Source organism: Gallus gallus, chromosome 12 (genome assembly GCF_016699485.2).
Source record: "Gallus gallus isolate bGalGal1 chromosome 12, bGalGal1.mat.broiler.GRCg7b, whole genome shotgun sequence".
In the NCBI taxonomy this organism is placed as follows: domain Eukaryota; kingdom Metazoa; phylum Chordata; class Aves; order Galliformes; family Phasianidae; genus Gallus; species Gallus gallus.
Window position 1 is genome coordinate 18,136,468 of NC_052543.1, and position 23,271 is coordinate 18,159,738.

General features: G+C 44.2%; 1 protein-coding gene across 3 annotated transcripts in view; it reads left to right on the top strand.

The window, feature by feature from the left end:
* CNTN4 (contactin 4) overlaps window positions 1-23,271 on the top strand; it is a 258,279-nt gene that overhangs the window by 124,761 nt on the left and 110,247 nt on the right. For all 3 annotated transcript variants that reach the window (XM_046900033.1, XM_414435.8, XM_025154515.3), the window contains exon 3: window positions 8,653-8,791. In XM_046900033.1, the coding sequence (XP_046755989.1) occupies window positions 8,737-8,791 (55 nt within the window). In that variant the 5' untranslated portion in view covers window positions 8,653-8,736. The remainder of the gene's footprint in view (window positions 1-8,652; window positions 8,792-23,271) is intronic.

Here is a 23,271-nt window from a genome sequence, read left to right on the forward strand (position 1 = left end):
TGCAGTAAATCCTTAGCTAGCTAGTCCAGAATTGCTCTAATTGAGTAGCTATGTGGGTCTGTCTTCCTTGCTCAGTGCTGGAGCCTCAATCCAGTCTATGTAGCTAAAGTAGATGGAAGTTCTTAGTCAAATGTTTTTCATCTCTTTTTCAGCCTTAATTTTCTAATTCTGTACTCCTTTAATTCCTTCCCCCCCCCCCCCCCCCCCCCCCCCCCCGAACTGTTTATTTTCTATTCAGGATGTGTTAAACGACACTGTCCCAGAAACTCCCAGGAACCACTAAGAAGTTTTGTCAAATACTGAGTGTATTAAATTTGAACTGACAGATCCATCTATGCAAAACAAGAGGTGTGAGATAGTGACTGTAACTGGAGAAGAGCTGGCACAGAGATGAGGCACAGATGAAGGCTGAAACACTGACAATTAAAACTCGAGGAGATACTAAAAGGGGGTTTAATAGGCAGTAAAAAGGAATGTTGTGACTGCAGCACTAGGATGCATGGCATATATTTAATTCCTTCGTTAGCTGGGCCTATCTGCAAGCTGGCAAGAGATGAACTTTTGCCACCTCTTCAGAGAATAGGCTCAGTTGGGTGTGAATTCATCCTATTTTTCGTACCGACTCCATCTGTGCAAGGTGGGAGAAGAACCTGCTGCTCAGGGAACAGCTTACAAAAGAGTGGAGTGAAATCTCTATGCTGAAGCTGTCTTGGGTGTCAAAGGCACTGCATTGCATGTGCACCAATACTCAGCCCCTTGCTGCTCCCCGCGATTGGGCTCAGTCCCGGGATGGAGGAGTGTGGCTGCATCAGCTCTTTGGTGGCTGGGCAAGGCGAGCAGCTCGGAGGGGAGCCAGGAGCCCCACTGCGCCCGATGCTGTGCGGAGCCCTAAGCCAGGGATAACAGGAACACGCGTTTCTGTTCCTTGCTTTTTGAAGCTGTTATACATAAATCAATGCTGCAGTCAAGTTTGCAAACCTTATTTCCTTTCATCTGTTCCCTATGACAGGAAAACCGAGGGATTAGCGTGATATCTCAATAAATCCTCCCGCTGCCATCCCACCATTCCTGCCGTGCTGCACAGCTCAGATCATTTGACATTGTTATCCACTGCAGAGTTGGGTCTTGTTCTGTCTGGCCATGGAGTTGTTCCCTCCAGTAACTGTTAGTGTGGACTGAGAGCAGAACCAGGCACAGTGCCCCCATCTCCTGCATCCCCCCTCCAGCTGCTCACTGCTTCCTACCCAGCAGCCTGTGGCTATGAGGAGCACACAGCCAGACTTAGTTTTTTTTCTCTTAGTAGGAGCCAGTGCTTTGTGCAAGAATGTCTTTAAACAAATATGCTGCTCCTGTGAAAAATGGCAGAGGCAGAAAAAGGCAGCAATATCACATAATCTGCATAGTCAATATAAGCAAATGCAAGTGTGTTTTCAGCCCTCTAATAGGGGATCATAAACACGCAGGGTTTTATGGCATTCAGCTGAAGAATAGCTCCCATAAATTACATGCAGTGCAATTTCTTTGTTTTCCTTCTGAAGTTTATTTCCTTTTATGTTTAGTAATTAAATCAGAGCAAAAAGATTGCATTATGGAGTGTATCGCATAATAGCAGTGATAACACAGAGGTGTCACTGGGGTCGCTGCACGGTGCGTGGCCTGGGGTGGTCTGTCAGCCCTGAGATGGGTCTGGGCACCCCTGCCCTCCCCTTACCTGGAGGGCAAGTCTGAAGCTCTTGAGGCATCTTCTGCAGAGATGTGATGTCCAAGTTGCTCCGAGGTGCAAAGCAGCTCAGAGCTGTCTCCAGCCCTCTGCTCTGCAGCGTGGGCACAGTGCGGGGGGCTTCTGGTGACCACAGCTTTTGGCCATAACCTCAGTCCTGCTGCTTTGCCCGTGGCAGATGTTTTCATCTGCACTTGTCTGCAGTTATGAGGTTTGGAAATCACTAATGATGTTCCAATGCACTACAAGTGCGTTGTGTTGTTCTCTGTTACAGCCTCTGTATTCCTTGAGTTCCACCTCAGAGCAACCCCCACTGACAACACAGCCTGAGCAGCAGCACTCACTTTCTCTCTGCTCCAAACCACAAGGATTTGGCTTCTCGAGCTCCCTGCGGCAGATGGGTCCATCCATCCTTTAAGGCCTCCTCTTGGCTGCTTGCTTGCTGGGCTGAGGGGATGGACATCTGTCTTCAGTCTTGAATGAAGGTCTGAGCCATTCCAGTTAACTGATGTCAATGCTAAATTACCCTTTCTGTAGGACCGTGAGAGCTAGACCTCCATTTATCTGCTGTCCTGCTGGTTTCCATGGGGAGCAGCTTGTCTTATTATGAAATAAACACCTTGAGATGTTTAGCTATTGGATAGCAAAATATCGCAAATAGGGACCTGACCCAGATGCACCTTCAGATTTGCAAAGGGAGCGGTGATTTCAGCACTTTGTGTTGTAAGGAAAACTCTGAGGGACGTGCAGGAGGGGTTCTGTGCCTTCTGGACACCCGGGAGGAGAAGCAGGTCAGGACTCTGTAAGTACTCTTATTTTGCTGTATTACCTCACTGCGTGGGTTCCTCACTTTCACACAAACAGCCGAGCGTTTGGCTTCACACCATAAGCTGTGCCTTCTTACGTAACCGTGGTGAGAAACCGAGCACCGAAAATAGGCTGCAGCTGGCAAGAGAACTGCTGAGTTCAGCCCGAGGGCATGGCCAGGGCATCAGCACTGCCTTTGGAAACGTGGAAGTGAAAATTTGGGGATGGGATAATAAACAGCACTGCAGGCCAAGTGCTCCTCGTTGTGTGTTTGTGTCCAGGGCTCGGTTCCCCTCCTAGACCTCATGCAAGTAAAACTTTCTTTGCTGTCCCTAAAGCTGGCATCCTGTGCAGAGTGGATTCTTTGTTCCTTGCTGTAGAAGATAACTGCTTGTTTTGAACTTCCCAAACCTTTCTGTGCGTGGGGCTGGGAGCTGTGTGGGTCGGGGAGCTGTGAGGCTCTGGGCACACTCCAGGATGAGCAGTGCTGTCTGCAGCGCGTGGTTTTGATATATCCCTTCCATGGAAAAGGTGGAACGATGCAAAGTGATCCCTAATGAACACCATCAGCTTTAAATGAGGTTTGCTTTGTCACCCAGATCTCCTTACCTTGAGCTGCTGTTTATGCTTACAAATGATTCATGTTTTAGAGGGCAATTCATTGGGGCAGGGGACAAGAGCGAGGGTTCTAGCAGGGTACTGTGTGGTAATTAGTGACTTGTAATTAAAAGGCTTTAATTACTGCCATTTTTTCATCGGTGGTGATTTGCACTCCGAAGGGGGAGGTGCTGTGCAGCTGGGAATAGCAGTGTTTGGCACAGATCGCTGCTGCTGCTGGGGCTGTGTGGGCAACACTGCAACACAGCAAAACGTTGGAAGAGCGTCTGAATTCTTATCTGCCTATTTTGGTATCTCCACAGTTTCTAGACAGCATTTAAACCACTTATGTGTGCGTGCATGAGGCCAGGAGGTGTATTGCTTGTAAGAGCTGGTGAGCTAACAGGTCACGAAGGGGCTGCTGGCAGCAATGCACACGTGGTGTTGCATGGGCGAGGAGGGCTGCCCTACCTGGCACAGCTGGCTGCAGCTGGATGGGTTTTGGAGGAGGTGAACTCACCCCCTGCTGTCATCCAGGCAGGGCAGCAGAAAGTATGTTTGAGTGCTCGGGGCTGTGATTCACTGCATTGGATGCTTACTGAGTTGTTCCTTCAGCGACCTTTGCTGACGCTGTTAGAAGAACATTGGCTGTGTTGTGTGGATGTGGTTGGTGCAGTCGGGGCGCACGTGAGCAGCGGTACTCAGTCTGGCAGGTGCTGGCGTACCCATGACACATACCTACGTGCCCTGTTGTCCTCCCAGGGGACAGCAGAGCTCTGGCTGCTGCGTTCCAGGAGAGGAAGGCTCTGGCACAGCACGGAGCAGAGAGCCTGACAAATACAAACGAGGAGAGTGATCTGGGAGTGCCTGTGTGCTGAGGGGCCACAGCTTCCTGGGTAGAGTGAAGTGTAATCTGTCTCACGGGTTGGAACAAATGCCCAGAGGATAGAACAGAATGTAACAACTGACGGTGCTTTTCTCAGTCTTCTTATTAGATAATTAATTTTTTGAAGCATTTCAGCCCCATTTATCATAGGCACGTCTCAGAAACACGGTGTATGTGTGTCATTTGTTTAATCATGCACGTTACACCCGTATGTATTTCCTAATGCACAAATCGGGTATAAGCGCAGCTCCAGAAGGGATAATTTCAGCATAGCAGCTTGAGATGGATCAGGATCTGACAGACATGCTGTGAATGCAGTGCAGGATGCTCCTGCTCCCCTCTGTTCCCCTGGATGCCCTTTGAATTCTCTTTTCCTCTCCCAGTGCAAAAGGGCTACTCCTGGAAGGCTGATATTTATCTCGGGGCTCATAACAACAGCTGCCACAAAGGAACTGAGCAGTGAAAAAATCCAGTGATGTGCACGTGAAAAACGGCTCTACTGCAAAGACCGCGACTTTATGGGGATGTTTTTAGGCACCTTCTGTAATTGGGTGCTCTGTTTTGCAGGTCACTGGCTGTCTGCTAAAGGAAACCTATGCCAGTCTCCATGCTGGTTGGGGCAGCCCATCACTGCTCTCTTCTTGTGCCAAGTCTGAAGGCTACTTTTATATTCTTGCTTTCCAGTTTAGAAAGATCGTTAATGCTTTGGAAGTTTGGGCAGGGCAGGTGCTGCTGCATCCACTGGCAGCTCGTGTGCTGGTGCTCGGGGTGCTTTGTGCTTACCTCTGGCTCTTCTTTGTTTAGGTGATTAAAAGATGCCTGTTGCTGTCTGTATGTGCGGCATGCTTCATTAACAGTGATTTATTTTGGAGTTTCACAGAATTGGCACCGTGTAGTGCACTGGTGTGCAGAAGGAAAACGTGAGCTGGTTGCTAAGGCTTCTTGCTGCTGCTGCTGCAGTGCTTTGGGGCTGGAGACAAGTTTTGAAAGTTTTCCTTCAGAATATTCTGGGAGCTTGTGCAGTCCGAAGTGGGCTCTTACCATTCTGCTGAAGGCTGCTGCAGAGTGAGGGAAGGGAGTTCCATCTAAAGGATGTTTTTCATGTGTTGAATGCATCCTTATACCTTGACCTTATTTTTTTTGTCATATTTCCATTTTATTTGTTCAAAAGCGCTACTCATTAAAAATACAAATGAAATTACTGGCAACAAGCCCTGCCTCCACACAGAAATTAGAGCCGTAGAATCATGAAGGTTGGAAGAGAGCACTACCATCACCGAGTCCAACCATCCCCACCACAACCACTGTCACGGCCTCAGTGCCACATCTTCCCCTTTCCTTGCACGTGCTTTTTTTCCCTCTCACTCCCGATTATGGTCAGAATTCTTAGAGTCAACTTTCTTCATCAACAAGCTCCAATCACAGACAAAGGTGCCTTGCAGAAGAATTTGCAATGGATGCGTTGCTGAAAGTGAAGTTTGGAAGACATCTGCACGTGTGCGTTGCCTTTACGTTCTCTAATTGGATGCACTTCCAAACTGCGAGGACTTCTCCTTTTTATCTTTTTAGAAATAAGGCTGAAACTGCATACACTTCTTTCTGGAAATAAAATATTTTGAAGTGCTTTAGAAGTGAAGCAAAACCCCCTGGGATGTTATAGTCAGAAAACATTTAGAAATGGGAAGGATCTGTTCAATTATAGATCTTTTGCTCGTATACAAGTACTGCGTGTCCCAAAGTTGTTACCATAAAAAATTGTTTCAACATTTTTCTTTACGGAGGCTTCAACAAGGAGCCTACTGATATGAATAGCAGCTATGTTTGCAGGAAAATATTTCTGAGATTGGAGTCATTCACATGTGAAATGGGGAACTATCATGAGAAACAAAAATGCAGCAGCATCTTGAATACCGCTGTGTTTTAACCTTAGGAAAATATTTGTAATGGTGATCATCTCATTTACTTTTCACTATTTTTTATGATAAGACAGGCAGCATTTCTCTTTGGGAGACTTCCTGTACCACACTGGTGTGTGTTATGGTAACATGAGGAAACCTGATTTCTTTTTCTTTGAAGGACATCCGTGACCCTCTGATGTCTACTGGTTCTATGGAGTATATTTGAACAACCAAGTACTGGGGAAGACTTTCAGTTTTATCAGTTGGCTTAATTATTAACTCTGCTGAGTACTAAAAATGTATATTTTTAGCATAGCTTTTATTTTGGTCTGAAAGTAAGACCCAATGACTGTGCAAAATCATCCTGGGAAGAAAGAAAGAGCCTGCTATTTTTAATGCCCTTATAAGCCAAAAACTAATTTACATTAATACTTTGGAAATGTTTTGTATTAGTTTTTAAAATGCTTAGAGAAGCACGATTTCCTGAATGGAATATAAAGTAGTTTGCAGAAAGCTGTGAGTAGAAAAGGAGTAAGCAGGCAGAGCGCTGCAGCCTTCACCCACAGGGAGGGGGCATCAGGAGCAGCAGCAGGGAGCAGTAAGGAGGTGAAGACTGAGGATTTTCTTTCAGCAATGGAAAAGCAGGGAATGAAATAGGCAACCCAGCAGCCCTGGGGAGTTGACATTAGGATGCACTACTTTTCTGAACGGGTGGTCAGGCACTGGAATGGGCTGCCCAGGGAGATGGTGGAGTCTCTGACCCTGGAGGTGTTAAGGAACGTTTGGATGTTGTGTTGAGGGACGTGGTTTAGTGAGAACTGTTGGTGATGGGTGGATGGTTGGACTGGGTGATCCTGTGGGTCTTTTCCAACCTTGGTGATTGTATGAAGAGGAGCATGAGGAATCTACAAACAGGACTGCCTGCTCCATGGTCCTCCATGAAGAACAGTTCCTCATCTCCATCACCTCTCCAGAAGCACTGCCCTCGAAGCCCGTGGAACAAATGGAGGCGTTTTGCTCAGCTGTGGTCGGATGTTGTGTTTTATATTCTTAGTGGTGCTGGCTGGCCTTCCTGCAGGCTGGCAGGTCTGTGCTGCTTTTCATGGGCTCCTGGCAGCAGGTTAAGTTGATAAGTGCTGTATCTCTTGTGTTTTTAATTAGGTATCAACGGTTGTAAGTGATTGTTCTGTTTCAGTCCCAGGTAGCTTATTGCAGTAAGAAGAGTATCCATAAAGCATCACACTGCGGTGTAAAGAAGAGCAGCCTTTTAAGTGACACAATGGGCTTATTGATGGGAATAGTACACGGGAAAACAAGAGCACAAAAGAATTTCAGCAGCTGCTGGTGAATATAGGATTTGTCTCCAGTCTCACTGATGTGAGTGCAGCACCGAAAGCTTTTTGCCTTTGGTGGAAGTCTCCTGTAGGGGCACAGTTGTAACCAACAGAATTTGGTGCAGAGAGGAAAAAGCGTTTGTACGTGTGTGCAGACTACAGCGGGCAAGCAAATACGTTTCTTGAGTTCCCTATAAACACAGAGTAACTGCTTAACTTTGTAAATCAATATAAAGGTCTATGATGGCATTTTCCTAGAAAAATTAATAATTAATGCTCTAATCACTCACTTAAGATGTTATTAGTTTCCATTGATTAGGCCTTCCTCCTAACCCCAGCTAGCCTAATCAGTCTGCGTGAGAAGAGATGAATATACTCCATTAATCTCTACCCTCTTCAAAATTGCATCAGAAGACAGATTCTTAGTCTTCTCCGTGCATTCAACCTGACTTTATTAGAGGAATCCTATCAATTTTATCTCACAAAAGCAAGTGGAGACCTCTAATGATAGCCCTTCACATGCTATTAGTCATGCAGTTTGTCTTGTAAGCACGAAGGCTCTTTAACTTCCAGCCTTCAGTGATATAAATAAGTTATAAGAATGTGTGTCTGGCTTGATTTATTTATTTTTTAATATTTAAATGCTTGCTCTGGAAAAGGTTTCTTTCATGAGAGAGACTTTTTTTTTTTTGCCCTTGCGTTGTGCTGGGGGGGATATATTGCAGGGATAAGCAGAGCATCTTCAGATTCCGTGCTCCAAGGTTACAGCTGCTTACTAATTGTAATTGAGAGTGGGCAAAAGATCAGGGTTCACCAGATTTTTAAAAGTGTTCTTTGAAGATTTCCAGGACAGTGAAGAGGTGAAACGGGAAACACATTCCTCTGTCCTGAGCAGGATGAGAACACTGCTTAGCAAGCATTGCACGGGGAGGTGGTCTGCTTCACCTGAGGGTGGCATTTGTGGAGAAAAGCGAGAGTGATTCTTACGACTTTCTTCTTAACTGTAGTTTACAGAGTTAACTAATTACTAGTTATCCCAAAGAGGCAGTGAGTGAGTCTGCTGTCAGGATAATGGAGTGATGACAGAAGTGTCAGCACAGCTCAGAGCAAGGTACAGACCTGGGGCTGCATCTCACATCTCAATCTGGTGCCCAGCTCACCTGGAGCCTTGCTTTGCAGAGCTGGTTTCCTATGCAAGCTTCTGTGCATCTCTTCTGACAAGCTTCTTGTCCTCTTCTTCACACCAGTGCTCATCTTACTGCTTCTCAGAATGATCTCAATTCTTAATGTTTTTGAAAGCTTCTTTCTTGATCTTAAGATGTGATTTCCCTGGGAAGAAAAGTAAACTTTGAACAAATGGAAGGCGCAGCAATCCTAGGTCACCTTGTAATCTCTTTTTCTCTTTCACAGATTAGAAGTGGCCTAAAATTTCCACGGAGCCTGGTTCTCTCCTGCAGTTCCTGACCTTGTCTCCTCTGCCCTGGGAAGCTGAAGATGAGGTTGCTATGGGAGCTTCTCGTGCTGCAGTCATTCATGGTGTGCCTTGCAGGTAAAGCATTGCTTAAAAACTTTCTATTTTAGGATGTTTGCACCAAAGCAAAAGTTGCTGCACATTACATTCCAATGAGAAAATGGCAAAACTAGGCTCTGCTCCATGGCTGGTATGACCAGAGGTTGCTGCTCAGATCACCCTGATGCTCTTAGCCAGCTGAACAGTATCAGCACAGCAAAAGCCCCACATTTCAGAGCTCAGCTCTGCCCATCTCCCAATCCAAGCTGCTGTTGACAAACGTTGTTTTCTCACGTTCAGTGCTAAGTATTTCAATGCCCAATTAAACCTACGTAGAGTATAGCTTTAAATCCCATTAAAGCGGTGTTATGAGGAGTGTTACAGCTAAGAACACACTCCATTTAACAAATAATTAGAATAACATATTTCATCAATAAAACCATCTTCTGCCGCTGTCTGTATTTAATGTTTTCTTTTTTCCATGAGAATTGCATGGTTTTGAGCAAAATAAAATTTCTGATGAATGCCATTTTTCAGCTGCTGAAACAGTTCCTGAAGACATCTCAGGTTTACAGAGGGCCAGCAAGGCTCATGCCAGGCAAGCAGCTCTGCTGCCACAGGCTCTTCCACTGCTGTGGTTCTCTGACGTGTTTTGTTCTGAGTGGGGGCTGTTAGATTTTAATTAATGCATGTGTCACTTCGGTACTCATCCTGTTTGCTCTAATTTATCTGCTGCTTCACACTCTGTGTTTTGTTTAGTAACTTGTGCACATTTTCCATGTGAACATTGTCAGGGCCCTATTTCAGCATTAGGTAATAACCAACTGCTTCTAATATCATTTACTTCCTTTTGCTTGGCTCTACTGAATGCAGAAACGCTTTTATTCCATACATATTGGCTCCTATTTTTGAAATTTGGTTCCAAGTCTTCCTAAATGTGCTGTGACAGTTTGTGAGCTGGCAGAAAATGGGATGCAGAGAGATTCTGCAATGCAGTGCCACCACTGCCTGGGAGCTGTGACCCTCCAGATGTTACGCTGTGGGAGCACAGAAAGCAGGAGCCTTTATTACAAGCAAATAAACAAAACTGTGGAAAAACAAAAGCACAGAAAATGTTTTTGTGTTGTAATTTCTGTGCTTTAGGCATCTGTTGCAGAAAGTCTAAGGTCAGTAAAATGAAATTAACAGGTTGCCCAAGGAGGCTGTGGATGCCCCATCCCTGGAGGCATTCAAGGCCAGGCTGGATGAGGCTCTGGGCAGCCTGGTCTGGTGGTTGGCAACCCTGCACATAGCAGGGGGTTGGAACTGGAGGAGCATTGTAGTCCTTTTCAACCCAGGCCGTTCTATGATTCTGTGATTCTATGAAAGCTTCAGCAGAACGTGCAGCAGCATTTCTTCTCATCTTTGTCGCACGTTGAGTATCCTCCTAGCATCGCATCACATCAGTCCCTTGTTACTGAGCTGTGGCAAGAGGAGTCCCAGACACTCAGTGTGAGTTGTACAGTGGGCAATGAGTGAGGAGATGGTTTTGTTTTGCAGGAGGTACAGCAGCGCGGCCGTTAGGCCTGCAGCTGGTCAGTGTGGCCGGTCGGCTCACAAGGCCTAGCAGCACGGCTGTGGTGTGCAGGGCAACCTGACAGGAAATTTTTTCAGCTTTTTTGTGACTCTTACACAAATCTTTTCCTCGTTAGCTTCCTGTAGTAAGGAGCTTCGCTGCTGAAGTCTTATTTGCATGTTAATGAGCTGCAGACCTGCTCAAAGAAAAGCGTTACCTGTGCGAGCGTGTATGTGCATATTTTATAATGTGATTTAACCTGTGAAGGTCCACATAGGTTTTGACAGAGGATGAAGGAGCCTGCCAGTGCTCCTGCTTTGCTGTCACGGCCTGCTCTCCTGCTCAGCCTTCTGGGCTCTGCTTTCTGCCCTTGTGCTTGCTCTCACTCTTTACCAACAAAGATCTCTGCTCAGCACAAGCAAGGCTCTCCCTCCTTTCTTCTTAGCAAGCACCGTGTAAGCACAGCAGCTTCGATAAGCAAACTGCTCTTGCAACCCCTTAATGATGCTTCTGTTTCCACAAGTTTGGTTTGTGAAAGGGAGGGCGCAGTGGCAGCTGTATCTGCTCCGAACAGTGAGGCTGAAGGGGCTTCAGAAACACAAGCTGATGCAGCATAGCCAAATGGCTCAGCAGTGGTTCAGGCCAGGCTATTTAGAGCATGGCTGTGTAATTCCTTGGGGAAAAAAGCAATTGGCATTAAAGCGCATTCCACTGTTGTGCAAAAATCACTGTAATTTGTGTCAATACAGCTTGAGAAAAGAACTGGCTTTAATGAGCAAATGTGTGTGTGAGAAAACTTACTGTGCACTGTGTATATATCCACAGAGTGTCTCATTTTGATACTTTATTTTCAGACTTTCAAATTTCATAACAATACAAGGCCTAAGTTAGTGTGGGCACTGATCACTTACAAATAGGAAGTATATAATAACATGTAATCAGCAGGGCTGGTCTACATCAAACAAAGGGTAATTTTTCAGGAAATGTTGGACATTTCTTCACCAGTTCCCATTGAATTCCAATGAGATCTGGGCATCCCGATCTGTTACAAATTAAGTTCCTACAGAGATGAATATTTACAAGGCAATTTGAATGCGTGTGTCTATCCAAACAGATGTAGGTTATGTACAGAAGAAATTCTGCTAGATTTCATGTCTGAATATAAATAATTAGGCCAAGAAGTAGTTGTACATATTGAATGTTGGTCTTCTGTAAGTGATATGGCAATTCATTTTGTTCAGTGCTTTTTTCTGATGCTGCGCAGTTCCCATGGCTAGTGCTTTGATGTTAGCTAGAAAGTGATTAATCTGTTGCTGCTCTATAATTAATTAATTTATATTTTGGTCAGTTCTGCAGCACTTTGCATTTCTGTACCCGACTGCCTAATTACTGTTTGCACAGCACTTGGAATAGATAAAGCTCTGAATGGCTCCTATTAGTGCCGCTCCTCCAACACTAGGCAGCCTTTGGCTTCTTGGCTTTTGGAAAGCTGTCACTGAAGTTTGTGGGAGGTTTATGAAGACGAGATCAGGTTCATCCTTAATACTTGGAGGCTTTTTCTGAATTACTTGAGGTTTTTGCTCACCAAGCTCCTGTATTTTCAAGTGGAAGGAATAGGAAGGAGTCAAAGGAGAATGTGTGAGTGTGGGTTTTCTAGTGAAAATGAAATACTTATTGACATTTATCATATAACCATACTATCTAAGTGAACGTGTTGCTGGAGATCAGTGATGTGAGTGCACCAGTCTTACTTCAGCAAACTTTCAAGTGAGCTGTCTAAAAATGTGCTTACATTGCCCCTGCAAGGGGGTGCAGAGCAGGTACTCCTGAACAGGCATTTGGAAAGGAGCTTCCTGCAATAAAAGGAATTTTCTAAAATAAAAGGCCCCTGTCCATCTCTGCTGGGGCAGACTGCTGCCAGGTAAAGAGAGCAGTAAGTGGTGGGGCTCCAGGGGAGACGAGCATGGTTTGTCCTCTGTGATTTCACAAGTTTTAGTGCCAGAACAAACACCTGAATGTAGGCAAACCTGTGCTTCCATGTTCCAGTTGGGTGCAGGAGAGCCAGGGAGGTGGGAGGAAGGCCAGGTGACCCCAAACAGCAAATGGGCAAAGTAATCCCTTTGCTCAGAGGGTATGTGGTGAATAGCATGGTCTGTTAAATATGCTTTACAAATGTGTCCCAAAATTCCTTAGTAGTAAATTCTGTTAATCTTTCAGCAATCATAGATGAAAAAGAGGTATATCTTTTGTTGAGGTATCTCGTAACAGTGTATGTAAAACCAAGGCTTAAGTGTGAAGTGAAGCTCCCCAGTGCTCCTAAAGCCTTAGGCTGAGTCTCGTGTCAACTTGACCTGTGTCCCAAGTGTTACTGCCTCTTGAATGTGGGTGAATTGATTTTGTGTTGTGTTCTCATCATGTCAAGGGATAATTTGGCAATAGATGAAAATTGTTGTGTAGCTAATAGGACGTGCTGCTGTAAAAGTTACTGTTTTCATGGTAAGAACAACTGTAAGTGCATTGATAACATTTGGCAGTTTGGGTTCCTGAAAGATGCAATAGAGGTGATGCTGGAGCTGGCACAAGTCTGTTCTGAGCACTTAGGCTGGAGTCCTCCCAAGCAAAGTCCTTCTTCCCTTGTGCTTTCCGTTGCTAAGTACAGTTCAAGTGTCTTTAACTCATGCCAGAACCATCTAGCATTCCTCTAACGTCAGGGGAAAGCTATGCAAGCTCTATGAACAGGCTTCAGGGAGGGATTTCCAATAGAAAAGGGTTCAAGCTCATGCCTTGTATTAAACCTTGAAGCCATCTTGGAGAGGATGTTACATACAATCTTCATCCTTCAGGTTAGAGGGGTTTTCAAACTGGCACAAGGAACTACCACTGTTGTCTGGAGAGCTGGAGATAAAGAGGTCAGTTTAAATGAGGAAAATAAAGTCAAATTGGAAAAAAATTTCTGAGGGGAAGAGCTAAGAGCAATTAAATCTGAAGTGCACAACAATTAAATAAAATTGAAACCACAAGACTTTTAGCCACCAGATGGGATTCTACGGTATCATCCAGCTGCGCGTCGCTGTAGAGGGGAGGTTGGAAAATGTATGCGATTATACGTAATGAATGCTTATTTAGAGATTATATGACAAGCTTTTCTATGATTGCAGAGGATCGGTCTGCACCCATTTCATGCTCCTGATCTGCCAGCAGCAAAGCCCTCACTGGATGTGACCTGACTCTGACTCAGGCCATGATTTCCCAAATTATAAAGTTAGAGACAATATCAGTGTAATTCTCTCATTTCTCTCACATGCAGATGATTAGGTACATTATGTTTTTCTCTGTTTAACTCACAAGTCTATCTGGGCAAGTTTAATTACATCTTTCTCAAAGAAAAATTATTGAGGTAAGATGATACACTTAAAATAAAATAGAATACACAGACATTTTTATAAGCAGATGTTCCGACTATCTGACTGCGTATTGATCCCTTGTGCATTTTAGATGATGCCTCTTTTCAATTTAGCTTCTTTGCATTTAAATTAGTAGGTAGGTATTGAAATTAAATCTCACTTAGGGAGTTAGAGAAATACCTACTTTTCTACGCATCTATCAAATTAGGGAGAATTTGGACTCGAAATGCTTCTTTATGGACAGTAAGACTGAAGCGTTATGGCACCATTTGAGGCACTTAGTCAGTTGCTTTCAGAGGTAAAATATTTCTTAGCAAATGTAAATATTACTGGAAAGGGACCTCATTTTGCAATCTTTACAGTCTTTACGTGGCCGTTGAGGAGAATGGGAAGGTAAAAGAGACAGTGCAAACCAGGTACTGGGGTTTGCTGCTATCTCTGTTCCCATCTTCCAGCGTGGGTTCTGACAACATCTTTGTGTAGTCTGAGAACTGTGGTTGGACTTAGTGGTATTTTCTAACCTTAATTCTATGAACTGCAATCCTGGGCTACGGTGTGTAGCTAGAAACAATGATGTATGTATTGACTACATGCAAAAGTTTCAATGCAAAGATATTTTCATTTTCTGGTTGTCACTAGGGCTCTGTGTCCTGCAGCATATGAGCAGCTCAGCAGTGTGGGTGCTTTCATCTGCTCTTGTGAAGGAGTCTGTGCCACGAGTCAGTCTGTGGAAAGTAAGTGAGCTGCTCACCATAAAAGCTACTTTAATGAATAGAGCACGGAACGTTATAGTGCAGCTCACTCATCTGAATATTATTTAATGCTGGTTTATTGGGAGCATTTGTCAGATGCTGTGACAGGTAACACTTGTGATGCACAGACTCCTTATTACAAGTTGTAGAAAAGTTTTGCAAAGTATTAAGCTGAAAGATAAGAACTTGCACGTTAGCACTGCAGTGCTACCATTTGTTTTTCTTTGTTTGAATTGTTATTTAGCAGTAAAATTCATGTATTTAACTTCATAATCAAACCAATACATGATTGTTAAATAGTCTATATCCCATTAATTAGGCTGTGAAGCAAGGCAAGCATTACAACCATTTATAATTGAGTACTGCAGAAGTTGATAATCAATTAAACAGGCAACTAATTAACCATCCAGCCATCTTCAGCTGAAGTTGGTGACTTTCAACTTAATTAAACTTCCCAGGTGTCAGTATCTGTATGGAAAATATATCTATCTTAATATTTTGATGTCTTAATTCTACTTTTCTGAGAGTAAATCTGTGAAAAGTGCATCTGCTTTAGCAGAATTTGTCACTTATATAGCATCTCGTGTCCTTTTTGCACAGCTGAAAAGTAATATGTATAAGGAGGTTTGTTTGAACGTGTTGAGTAGAGCATGATATGGATGGCTTCCTCTTGATTGTTGGGATATCTGCCCTGCCATCATGTAACTCATACCATCTATGTATTCCATGAATGCAAAGAAGATCCCTAACAAAGTTCAGAATGCTATTTTTGTTTCACTTGTAAAAGGCAGATAATACAATGGGTGTTCTGTGGGACTTGGAGGAATAAATTATTTCTGCCCTAAAAGCTTCCCGTGTGTGTGAGCAAAGGAGATGAAACACTGAGTCAGATCAAGCTTTATTCCTGTAGCACTCACTCTCCTTCTGTTTTTAAGGTGATCCATGTGAAATGGCATTTTCTCTAGGCTCGTGCTGTGTGGGCTTTACTAGACAACATTTGAAGAGGGACTTGAAAGAAGACAGGCTGATGGCTGGGATTCCTGAGATGCAAAGGCAGGGGGTGATGCAGAAGATAAAAAAGAGCTGGAGACAGTTGGATGCATGGGTGGAATGAAGATGAGATGCACACTTCCTTGGCTTCTGAAGAACTGCTGCAAAATTCTTGGTGTCAAATAATCTATTCCAAGTTTCTTTTTAAATGTACTGTCCCTCATAAGGAGAATTACATATGGAACAAACAACAGTATTGTCTGTTTCTAAGCTCACATACCAGTTGTGATTTGGCAGTAATTAGAAGTACCACCATCCTTCACCTCATGGATTTATCATGAGTTTTTGGTCCCCTGAATGCCTAACGCAGGTCTGATGCTTGTAGGATACCACTGGAAAGGTCTCCAACCTCCTCTGTGCTTGGCAAGCAAGTACTCTCTGACCATACCCAGAGAAGGAAATGTAGGCAACTCTGAAGCTATAAGAGGTTCTCTTGGTCTTGTCTTAGTTGTCAGAATGTCCTGAAAACGCCCTTCAGACAACTAATCAGAAAACAATCTGCATAGAGTTTTCCAAAATTGAGCAATACTGACTTTGCTTCATCAAAAGTTTTAACAGTTGGCTTCTGCTTTTTTCTCTTCTAAAAGCATTTCTTCCTGAACTTGCATGTTTTTGGTTTCTCTTTATTATTTTGGCATGTTCACGAATTCAGTAGAGAATATGGCATTTATTCCCCAACGAAAGGCAAAGCAGTGACAAGTCATTGATTAGCAGGAAGGGGGAGAACCCAGTGCTTTTCCATGAAAATTATGTGCATCCTGGATGGAAGCCAGGCATTCATTTGGTTAAAATGGGGTTTGATAATTGAAACTAATTTAACAGCGACCCTATTAAGTTGCATTTTATTGCTCATTTAATACGCCTGTCTCACAGGCTCTTCAGAGCTAGGAAGTGCTTTTATAACGTGAGTTTGTAATTGCTCATAGCTCCAGCCATGCAGGTAAATGTTGAGTTTGCTCCGTTGTATTGGCACCAATGTATGCACCAAACATTTGGCACTGTGGTGCTGTGGGTCAGTGCCAGTGGTCCTTTTGTATGATTTCAGTATTTCTCCGCTAGCTAAATCTTCCCTACTGGGCACAAATCACTGTGTAATCCCGTAATGAGTCAGCACCCCTTTTGGTTCCAATGGCAGTGCAGCACGAGGTGATGCTTACTCAACCACAGCCGTATTTATCAGGAGAAAATAAGCAAAAAAGGGTGAAAGGGCACAAAAATACAAGCATGAGCAAGCAGCTGTGATGGATGTTTGTTTACAAACATGTCCTCTTCTGCAGCTCTGTCTGCAGGAGCCGTATGTGAATGATGAATTACAGAAATTGCAGGAGCTTTGCCCCGTGCCGTGGTGAGGAGAGCAAAGCAGTGGGAGTGCACCAGGCTTGCGTTGCAAGCACAAGGCACAGAGCCACCAAATGCTGCTGAAAGGAGGCATTCTGAGCTCAGCTTCATCATCCACACCACGTTTAAAGCTTACGGCTGTCTCCTTCTTTTCTCTTTTTATTTTTTATTTTTAATGTGAATGCATGCAAACAGGTATTACAAACGGCACATCCCAGTGTGAGGCAAAGCATATGATTGTCTCCCTCATCATGAAAGAACGAGGTTTGACAGGCATTAGTCACATTAATTAAGCCCCTGCAGGGTGCAAGAAAGGGCGCACTTGGATGAGGTGCTGCAGAGGGATTTAGAGCTCATTCATATAACCCAGGGCTTTGTCAGCGGGAGGCGGCACTGTATCTGGTGGTAGTTTGGTGCTGGATTGCTGCGTCAAGCTGCTGTGTGTCTTCTCAGCCAATTGTTTTAATCATCTTGAACGGTGGTGTCCAGATTAAGGCCTTGCTGGGCTTTTGGACTGTCCTGGTGCTGCAGCACTGCCTGAGCAGCTTGGAAAGGCCCAGAGATGCTGAACCACTCTGAAGTATTGCACGGGAGATGAGGACCTGAGCTGTGGGTTTGGGGAATGGAAATCTTCACCCTTCCCTTGGAGCAGCAGTGGTTATTCCTTCTTCTTACTAATTCTCTGAAAGGGTGGTCAGGCACTGGAATGGGCTGCCCGGGGAGGTGGTGGAGTCACCTACCTGGGAGGTGTTCAAGGAACGTTTGGACGTTGTGTTGAGGGACATGGTTTAGTGAGAACCATTGGTGATGGGTGGATGGTTGGACTGGGTGATCCTGTGGGTCTTTTCCAACCTTGGTGATTGTATGATTCTGTTCTGGTGGCAGTGCTGCAGGCAGTAGCACTTCAATTAGCTGTGTTTCTCCTTATTTTTTTCTGATTGTTTTGAACCAAACTTCTCAAGTTTTCTTTGAGGTCGTGCTGTCAGTTCATTCCGACAGCTGTCAGACTCTGTGTTTCTGCTCAGATGTGGCCGTGCTGTTTCTGAAACATGCTTGCTGCGTACAAAATGTGCTTATGGTGTTGGTTTTGCTCAGCGATAGAAACAAAATGTGCCTGTCAGTGTTTTGCAAGATTGATCTGGGAGAGGTTGTTAGCCTGTGAGGTTTTACACATCGGAGCCAGCAGCAGAGCTCACAGCTCCAGCAAGGTGTTGTGTTTAAACTTATGACAGAGGCTTTCAGTGCTTCTTTTTTAATTCAACTTTCCTTATTGTGGCATCCATTGCCAGTAAAGCTTTATCACCACGTCTTATTATTTTTAAGTGTAGGCATCCTCTGTTTTTTTTTACTGCTTTCTTTTAAAAGTTCTTAGGAAAGGATACATGAAAGAGTAGCAGACGGCATTACAGGAGTTAACAAGAACTTTATGCAAATTGATAGATGTTATAAGGTAGCTTATAAAAAATAAGTAAATAAAAGGCAGCTGCTTGGATTCAGCCCATTGTTCCCATTGTGTGCTGCACTGGATAAGTGGGAAGTGGGAGAAAACAGCAAAGTTTGGACAGCTTCTTTGCTCAGCAGTACATGAGAGCACAGAGGAAGACGCAGTGATGCTGTGCAGGAGGAGGGCTTTGTCTCTTGCAGTCGTATGTTGGGAACAGGAAAATGTAGGAGCGTACAAAGTGTTCATGTTGTTTCTGAGGACTTCAGAAGATCTCGTGTTAATTTCTTTGTTAGTGTGCAGCTGCCCATGGAGCATTTAACATAATAAAAATGTATTAGTTTTGCTGTACGGATGTATTGGTATCCAGTCTGTACTTACATGAAAAATGTATTAGCCAGACCATGGGAGTGTATTACCTGTCTTTGTAGCTGTGTAACACTTAACTTGAGCTATCCTTCATTATCAATACAATCTAAAATACACAATAAATGCTGCAAATAAACCCCATGTAGAGTTTCTAAATGACACAAATACCCTCTGTGTTCACCAGATCTCTGCATGGCCTTGCAGCACTCAGCAGCAGTGCAGGGGCACACCTGCAAAAGGCAGCTGCCATGCAGCCAGCACCAGGAGCCTTCTCTTCTGCTCAGCTTGTTGTGGGATGGGGCCTTTGCTTTGTTAATGCAATTATTGTTTTCTTAACCCTTCACCCCTCCTCAATAAATTCTTGCATTTCCAGCCACTGGGAGGGATGGAGCAGAAACCCCATCCTGGAGCAGCAGCACCTCTGCTTCCAGCAGCACCTCCCTGCCAGGCAGTCAGGCTGATCACAGCATTTCCTTGAGAAATGAGATCAGCTGTTCTCTGTGGCAGAGGCAGGTGGACATCAGCACACTATTTTTTATTTTTATTTTTTGTATTTTATTGAAAAACTGCAAAATGCGTACAAACATAATCATAACTGCATCCTGCTTGATCACACGGTTCCTAATTAAGTGTTTATGGCTCAGCACATGCATTCAAAGCAGCAGTGTCAGGTGTGTGCGTGTGGGTTAGTTAATTACAGAGCTGTCTGATTTCCCTACAGAAGTGTTGGGCATCCTTCACGGGGGGATCAGCCCTATTAAAGACAGCACCAGTTCTCATCCCAGGTCAGGCTGCAGCGTGCACAGTGATTATTCTGTACCCAGCAATGAGCCCTGAGATGCTGCCTGCAGGCACTGCTGGAATGGGAGCGCGATGCGTTTGGATAAAGCTGCTGCTCTCGGAACCCCACAGGTAGCAGAGAACACGAACTCACTGACAAATGGGTGCCAGGGAACCCCGTTTGGCTGAAATCGGATGCACCAAAATGATGATGCGTGGGAAAGCAGAAGGGAAGCCAAAAGATCCTCTCTGTGCAGTGCAGCCTGGATGCTCGCATGAACTTTGGGCCGACCCCTTGTCCGCAGTCACTGCCAGGGGCTTTTTCTCATGAAAACGCTTATTCCCTTGACCAAATATGGCCTTAATTTACTTGTTAAAAACATCTCTGAATGTGTTGTAGTATGCATCTAGTTCAGAGCACAGATTTCTTGTGGAACACATGGCTGGTGATAGGCTGGCGATGGGACTGGATGATCTGAGTGGTCTTTTCCAACCTTAATGATTCTGATTAATTTTCTCTGTTAGCACCGTGCTTTTGATAAGGTGATCTCAATACTTGCTTGATATCCCAGTGAAAACACTGGAGTGCTTTCTTGTCTGTTGGAGAGCATTTTTAATTCTGTTTATTTCAGGTAGTTTTAAAGACCCAATTTGTGAATCGCTGATTCAGAGCTATATGACAAAATTCAGCATAGAGGCATTGAAAGCAGGTGGTTGGGTCCTCTACCAGAGATGTCATGGTGGGCACTAATTATGGTGTCAGCTATTCTGTATCTTAATCAATCCCAGTGATCTCTTCAATAATTTTTACTCTTATTGACAAGAAGCTGCTCAGAGAAGTCAGTTGCCTATCTGTGTAATTTCTTTCTTGAACACAAAACACTCAAAATGAGGGTTTGTTTGTTGTTTCCCCTGGAGAAATCTTTCCTTTGTTCCTCAGTTCGCTGTTCTGCTCATTGTTCCTTTCCCCTTTTGTTTGCTAAAGGTGACAGAGAATCCTGAATGGGGTCTGAGTACATGCTGTGCATGTTGTGTTTCCCTAATCAGCTCTTTTTCAGAGAATCACAGAATGGCCTGGGTTAAAAAGGACCACAATGCTCATCCAGTTCCAACCCCCCGCTATGTGCAGGGTCGCCAACCAGCAGACCAGGCTGCCCAGAGCCACATCCAGCCTGGCCTTGAATGCCTGCAGGGATGGGGCATCCACAGCCTCCTTGGGCAACCTGTTCTCTGTCCCTTGGTGGGCAAAGCTGAGGTTGGGATTTGTTCAGTGCATGTCTGCAAACTCCTAAAGCAGTATGGTAAACTATGGGAGCGAGCAGGGTGCCCAGCACTGCAGTGCTTGTGGCGATCTTTGCCAAACATCACCTTAGCAGGGCTGACAACAAGCACCTCTAATGCACAGCCTTTCTACTTGTTGTGCTACAGGTGGTTGTTTAAAACAATCAATTCACAAAGAACTTTTTTTTAAGCTTTTCATGCTGTTAAAGCAAATTGGTATGTAATTAGATTTATATACTGAATAATCTCATTTGCATATCCAATTAATTCTTCCTGTTTTAATTTGTTAGGGTTGGATTCACATTAGTAGTAAAAAATAACACTTAAATTAGCAAGGATTCAAATTTTGCTTTGCTATAATTTGTACGGGATGTTGCATTAAAGGTTGGTCCTCTTCCTTTTAGAGGCTATTGAGTAACATGGAAAAAGCAATCGAAAGAAAAGTAACCTGTTTTATAGAAGCAATAAACGTCCATTTGAGCTGACCAAAGCGAATGCAAGTGAATTCAGGCTTTTTAAGACGCATGTTCAGAGCTTGCAGTGCTTCGTAGCTATTAGCAAGGTGGAACAGTCAGCAAGCAAGGTGTTTATTTGAAAGTACAGAAAGCAGTGTGCTCCCAGTGTGTGCAAGGCGTGCAGATCGTAGTCCTGTTTCCCGCTCGCCCTTATGTCTTACTGTTATGTGTCATTCCGATGTCCCCGGCTCTGTTCGGGAGGGTGAGTGCCCAAACTGCACGTGTGTACCCAATGTGGGGTCTTTATTAACAGTCTGCTGGAAGTCGTTGCCCTTGAAGATATAAAATGCTACCAAAAAAACCCACTTTCATTCATTTTATGTAAAAAGCAGGGCCTGGAGTTGTGGCCTTTTATTGTTACGGAGCAGTTAATGAAAGAGGATTTGATTACAAGGAAGGAAGCCATAGCAAGTGGTTGATGCAGGAAACCTAGGAAACTCTGTGGGCTCCCTTCCCTCCCCGTGCACATCTCACTGTGCTGCAGCCCCAAAATGCGTAGAAAAGGGACAACCAGAGGCAATCAGTCCCCATATGCTGGTTTTCTCATGAGAAAACAGCTACAACTTCCTGCTCCATGATAAACTGCAGAAGGCAGCCCGTGCCCCGGCAGCCGTGGCTGTGTGCTATGAATAGATGTACAGATAATGTATTCCCTCCCTTGTTCTCTCTAATCTCTCTGTCTGCCTACTTTGTAAACTGCACTTGAGCGAGCTGCAAACAGCTTTTAGATTCTAAGGGCAGGAAAAGACAGCGTACATCCCTGTGTGGCAGGGAACGGAGTGAGAATGACCTCTAGCTTTGAGGCACTTATTGAAAACCTATTTTAAATTGAATACGCAAGCCAAGATAATACAGGCTGTTTGATAAGAAACATTAGAGAAATCCATAACATGAGGCTTTTTATTATAGGTTTATTACATCAATCTCTCCAGTGGGTAATGGAACTTGTAAATATACTCTTATGTAGGAGTCTCCTTGCGGGCTTTTTATTCATGCCGAAGTAAGCACAGCAAACTTATTTGCTGTCAGGGTACATTGAATTTAAGATTAGTATTTATTTTGGTTCTAAAGAGCTTTTGCTTTTGTGAATTGGCGCTGGAGCAGAGGCCATGGCAGCAGGAGAGGTGCATGCCGCTGTCCTCGGGATAGACCAACAGGAGGAAAGTGATCTGTATTTAAGGGTAATACTGCATTATTGCACATGTAAGAGCAATCTCTTTATACCATAGACGTGTTTGTTCTTTAGTACTGATATGCCTTTAATTCTTTCCTAGAGGTAAACAAAGTTGTGCTGCTGCAGCAATAGGGCGGCACGCTTTTGCTTGGTTGGGAGAAATTAATGGTGCCCTTGTGCTGGGTAGTAAAGAACAAGATTGCACAGAAGTTCTAAGGGCAAAGGAAGCTAAAATTGTGGCAGTGCCAACAGGCAAACAAAAATCCTACCGGCTTTCAGTTTGTTCATTGGAGGACAGAGTGATTAATTGGTAGTTAATTTAATTCAGGGACAAATCTATTCCATTAGAAGATGTTAATTGCAAGGACCAAAAACCTGCTAAAGTGCCAGCAAAGTCAGCATTTAGCACATGACTTTAACAGCTTGACTGTTGTGCAGTTACTTCCTGCTCTAAATACAGAGTTGTACTTTCATTCATACAACAGCATGCAATAGGTGTTGTTGCTGGGCTGCAAATGACTGTGTTTATGTGTAAATTATTATACTCTCTTAATTTTTAATTGCATAGCTCAAGTGCATTCTTGGAATTGCACACCTGCTGCCAAGTCTCATGGCCTTCAGTCGGGTTGGTTGCCATTCAAGTCCATTCTGTATTTGTAGCACGGCAGAGATGCACGTCATGCGTTGGCCAGGGGCAGGTTTGCAGCCCTTGGAGGACTTGCAGCAGTCCCTGGTTGCCAGTGAGGTGCCAGCAGTAGCAGTCGGTGGCTTTTTGTAGTGCAGTTCTCAATCCAGTATAATCCTTAATTTTCCAAAGCAAGAAACCCATTATTTTTGTAATTGTAATGAAAGAACTGCAG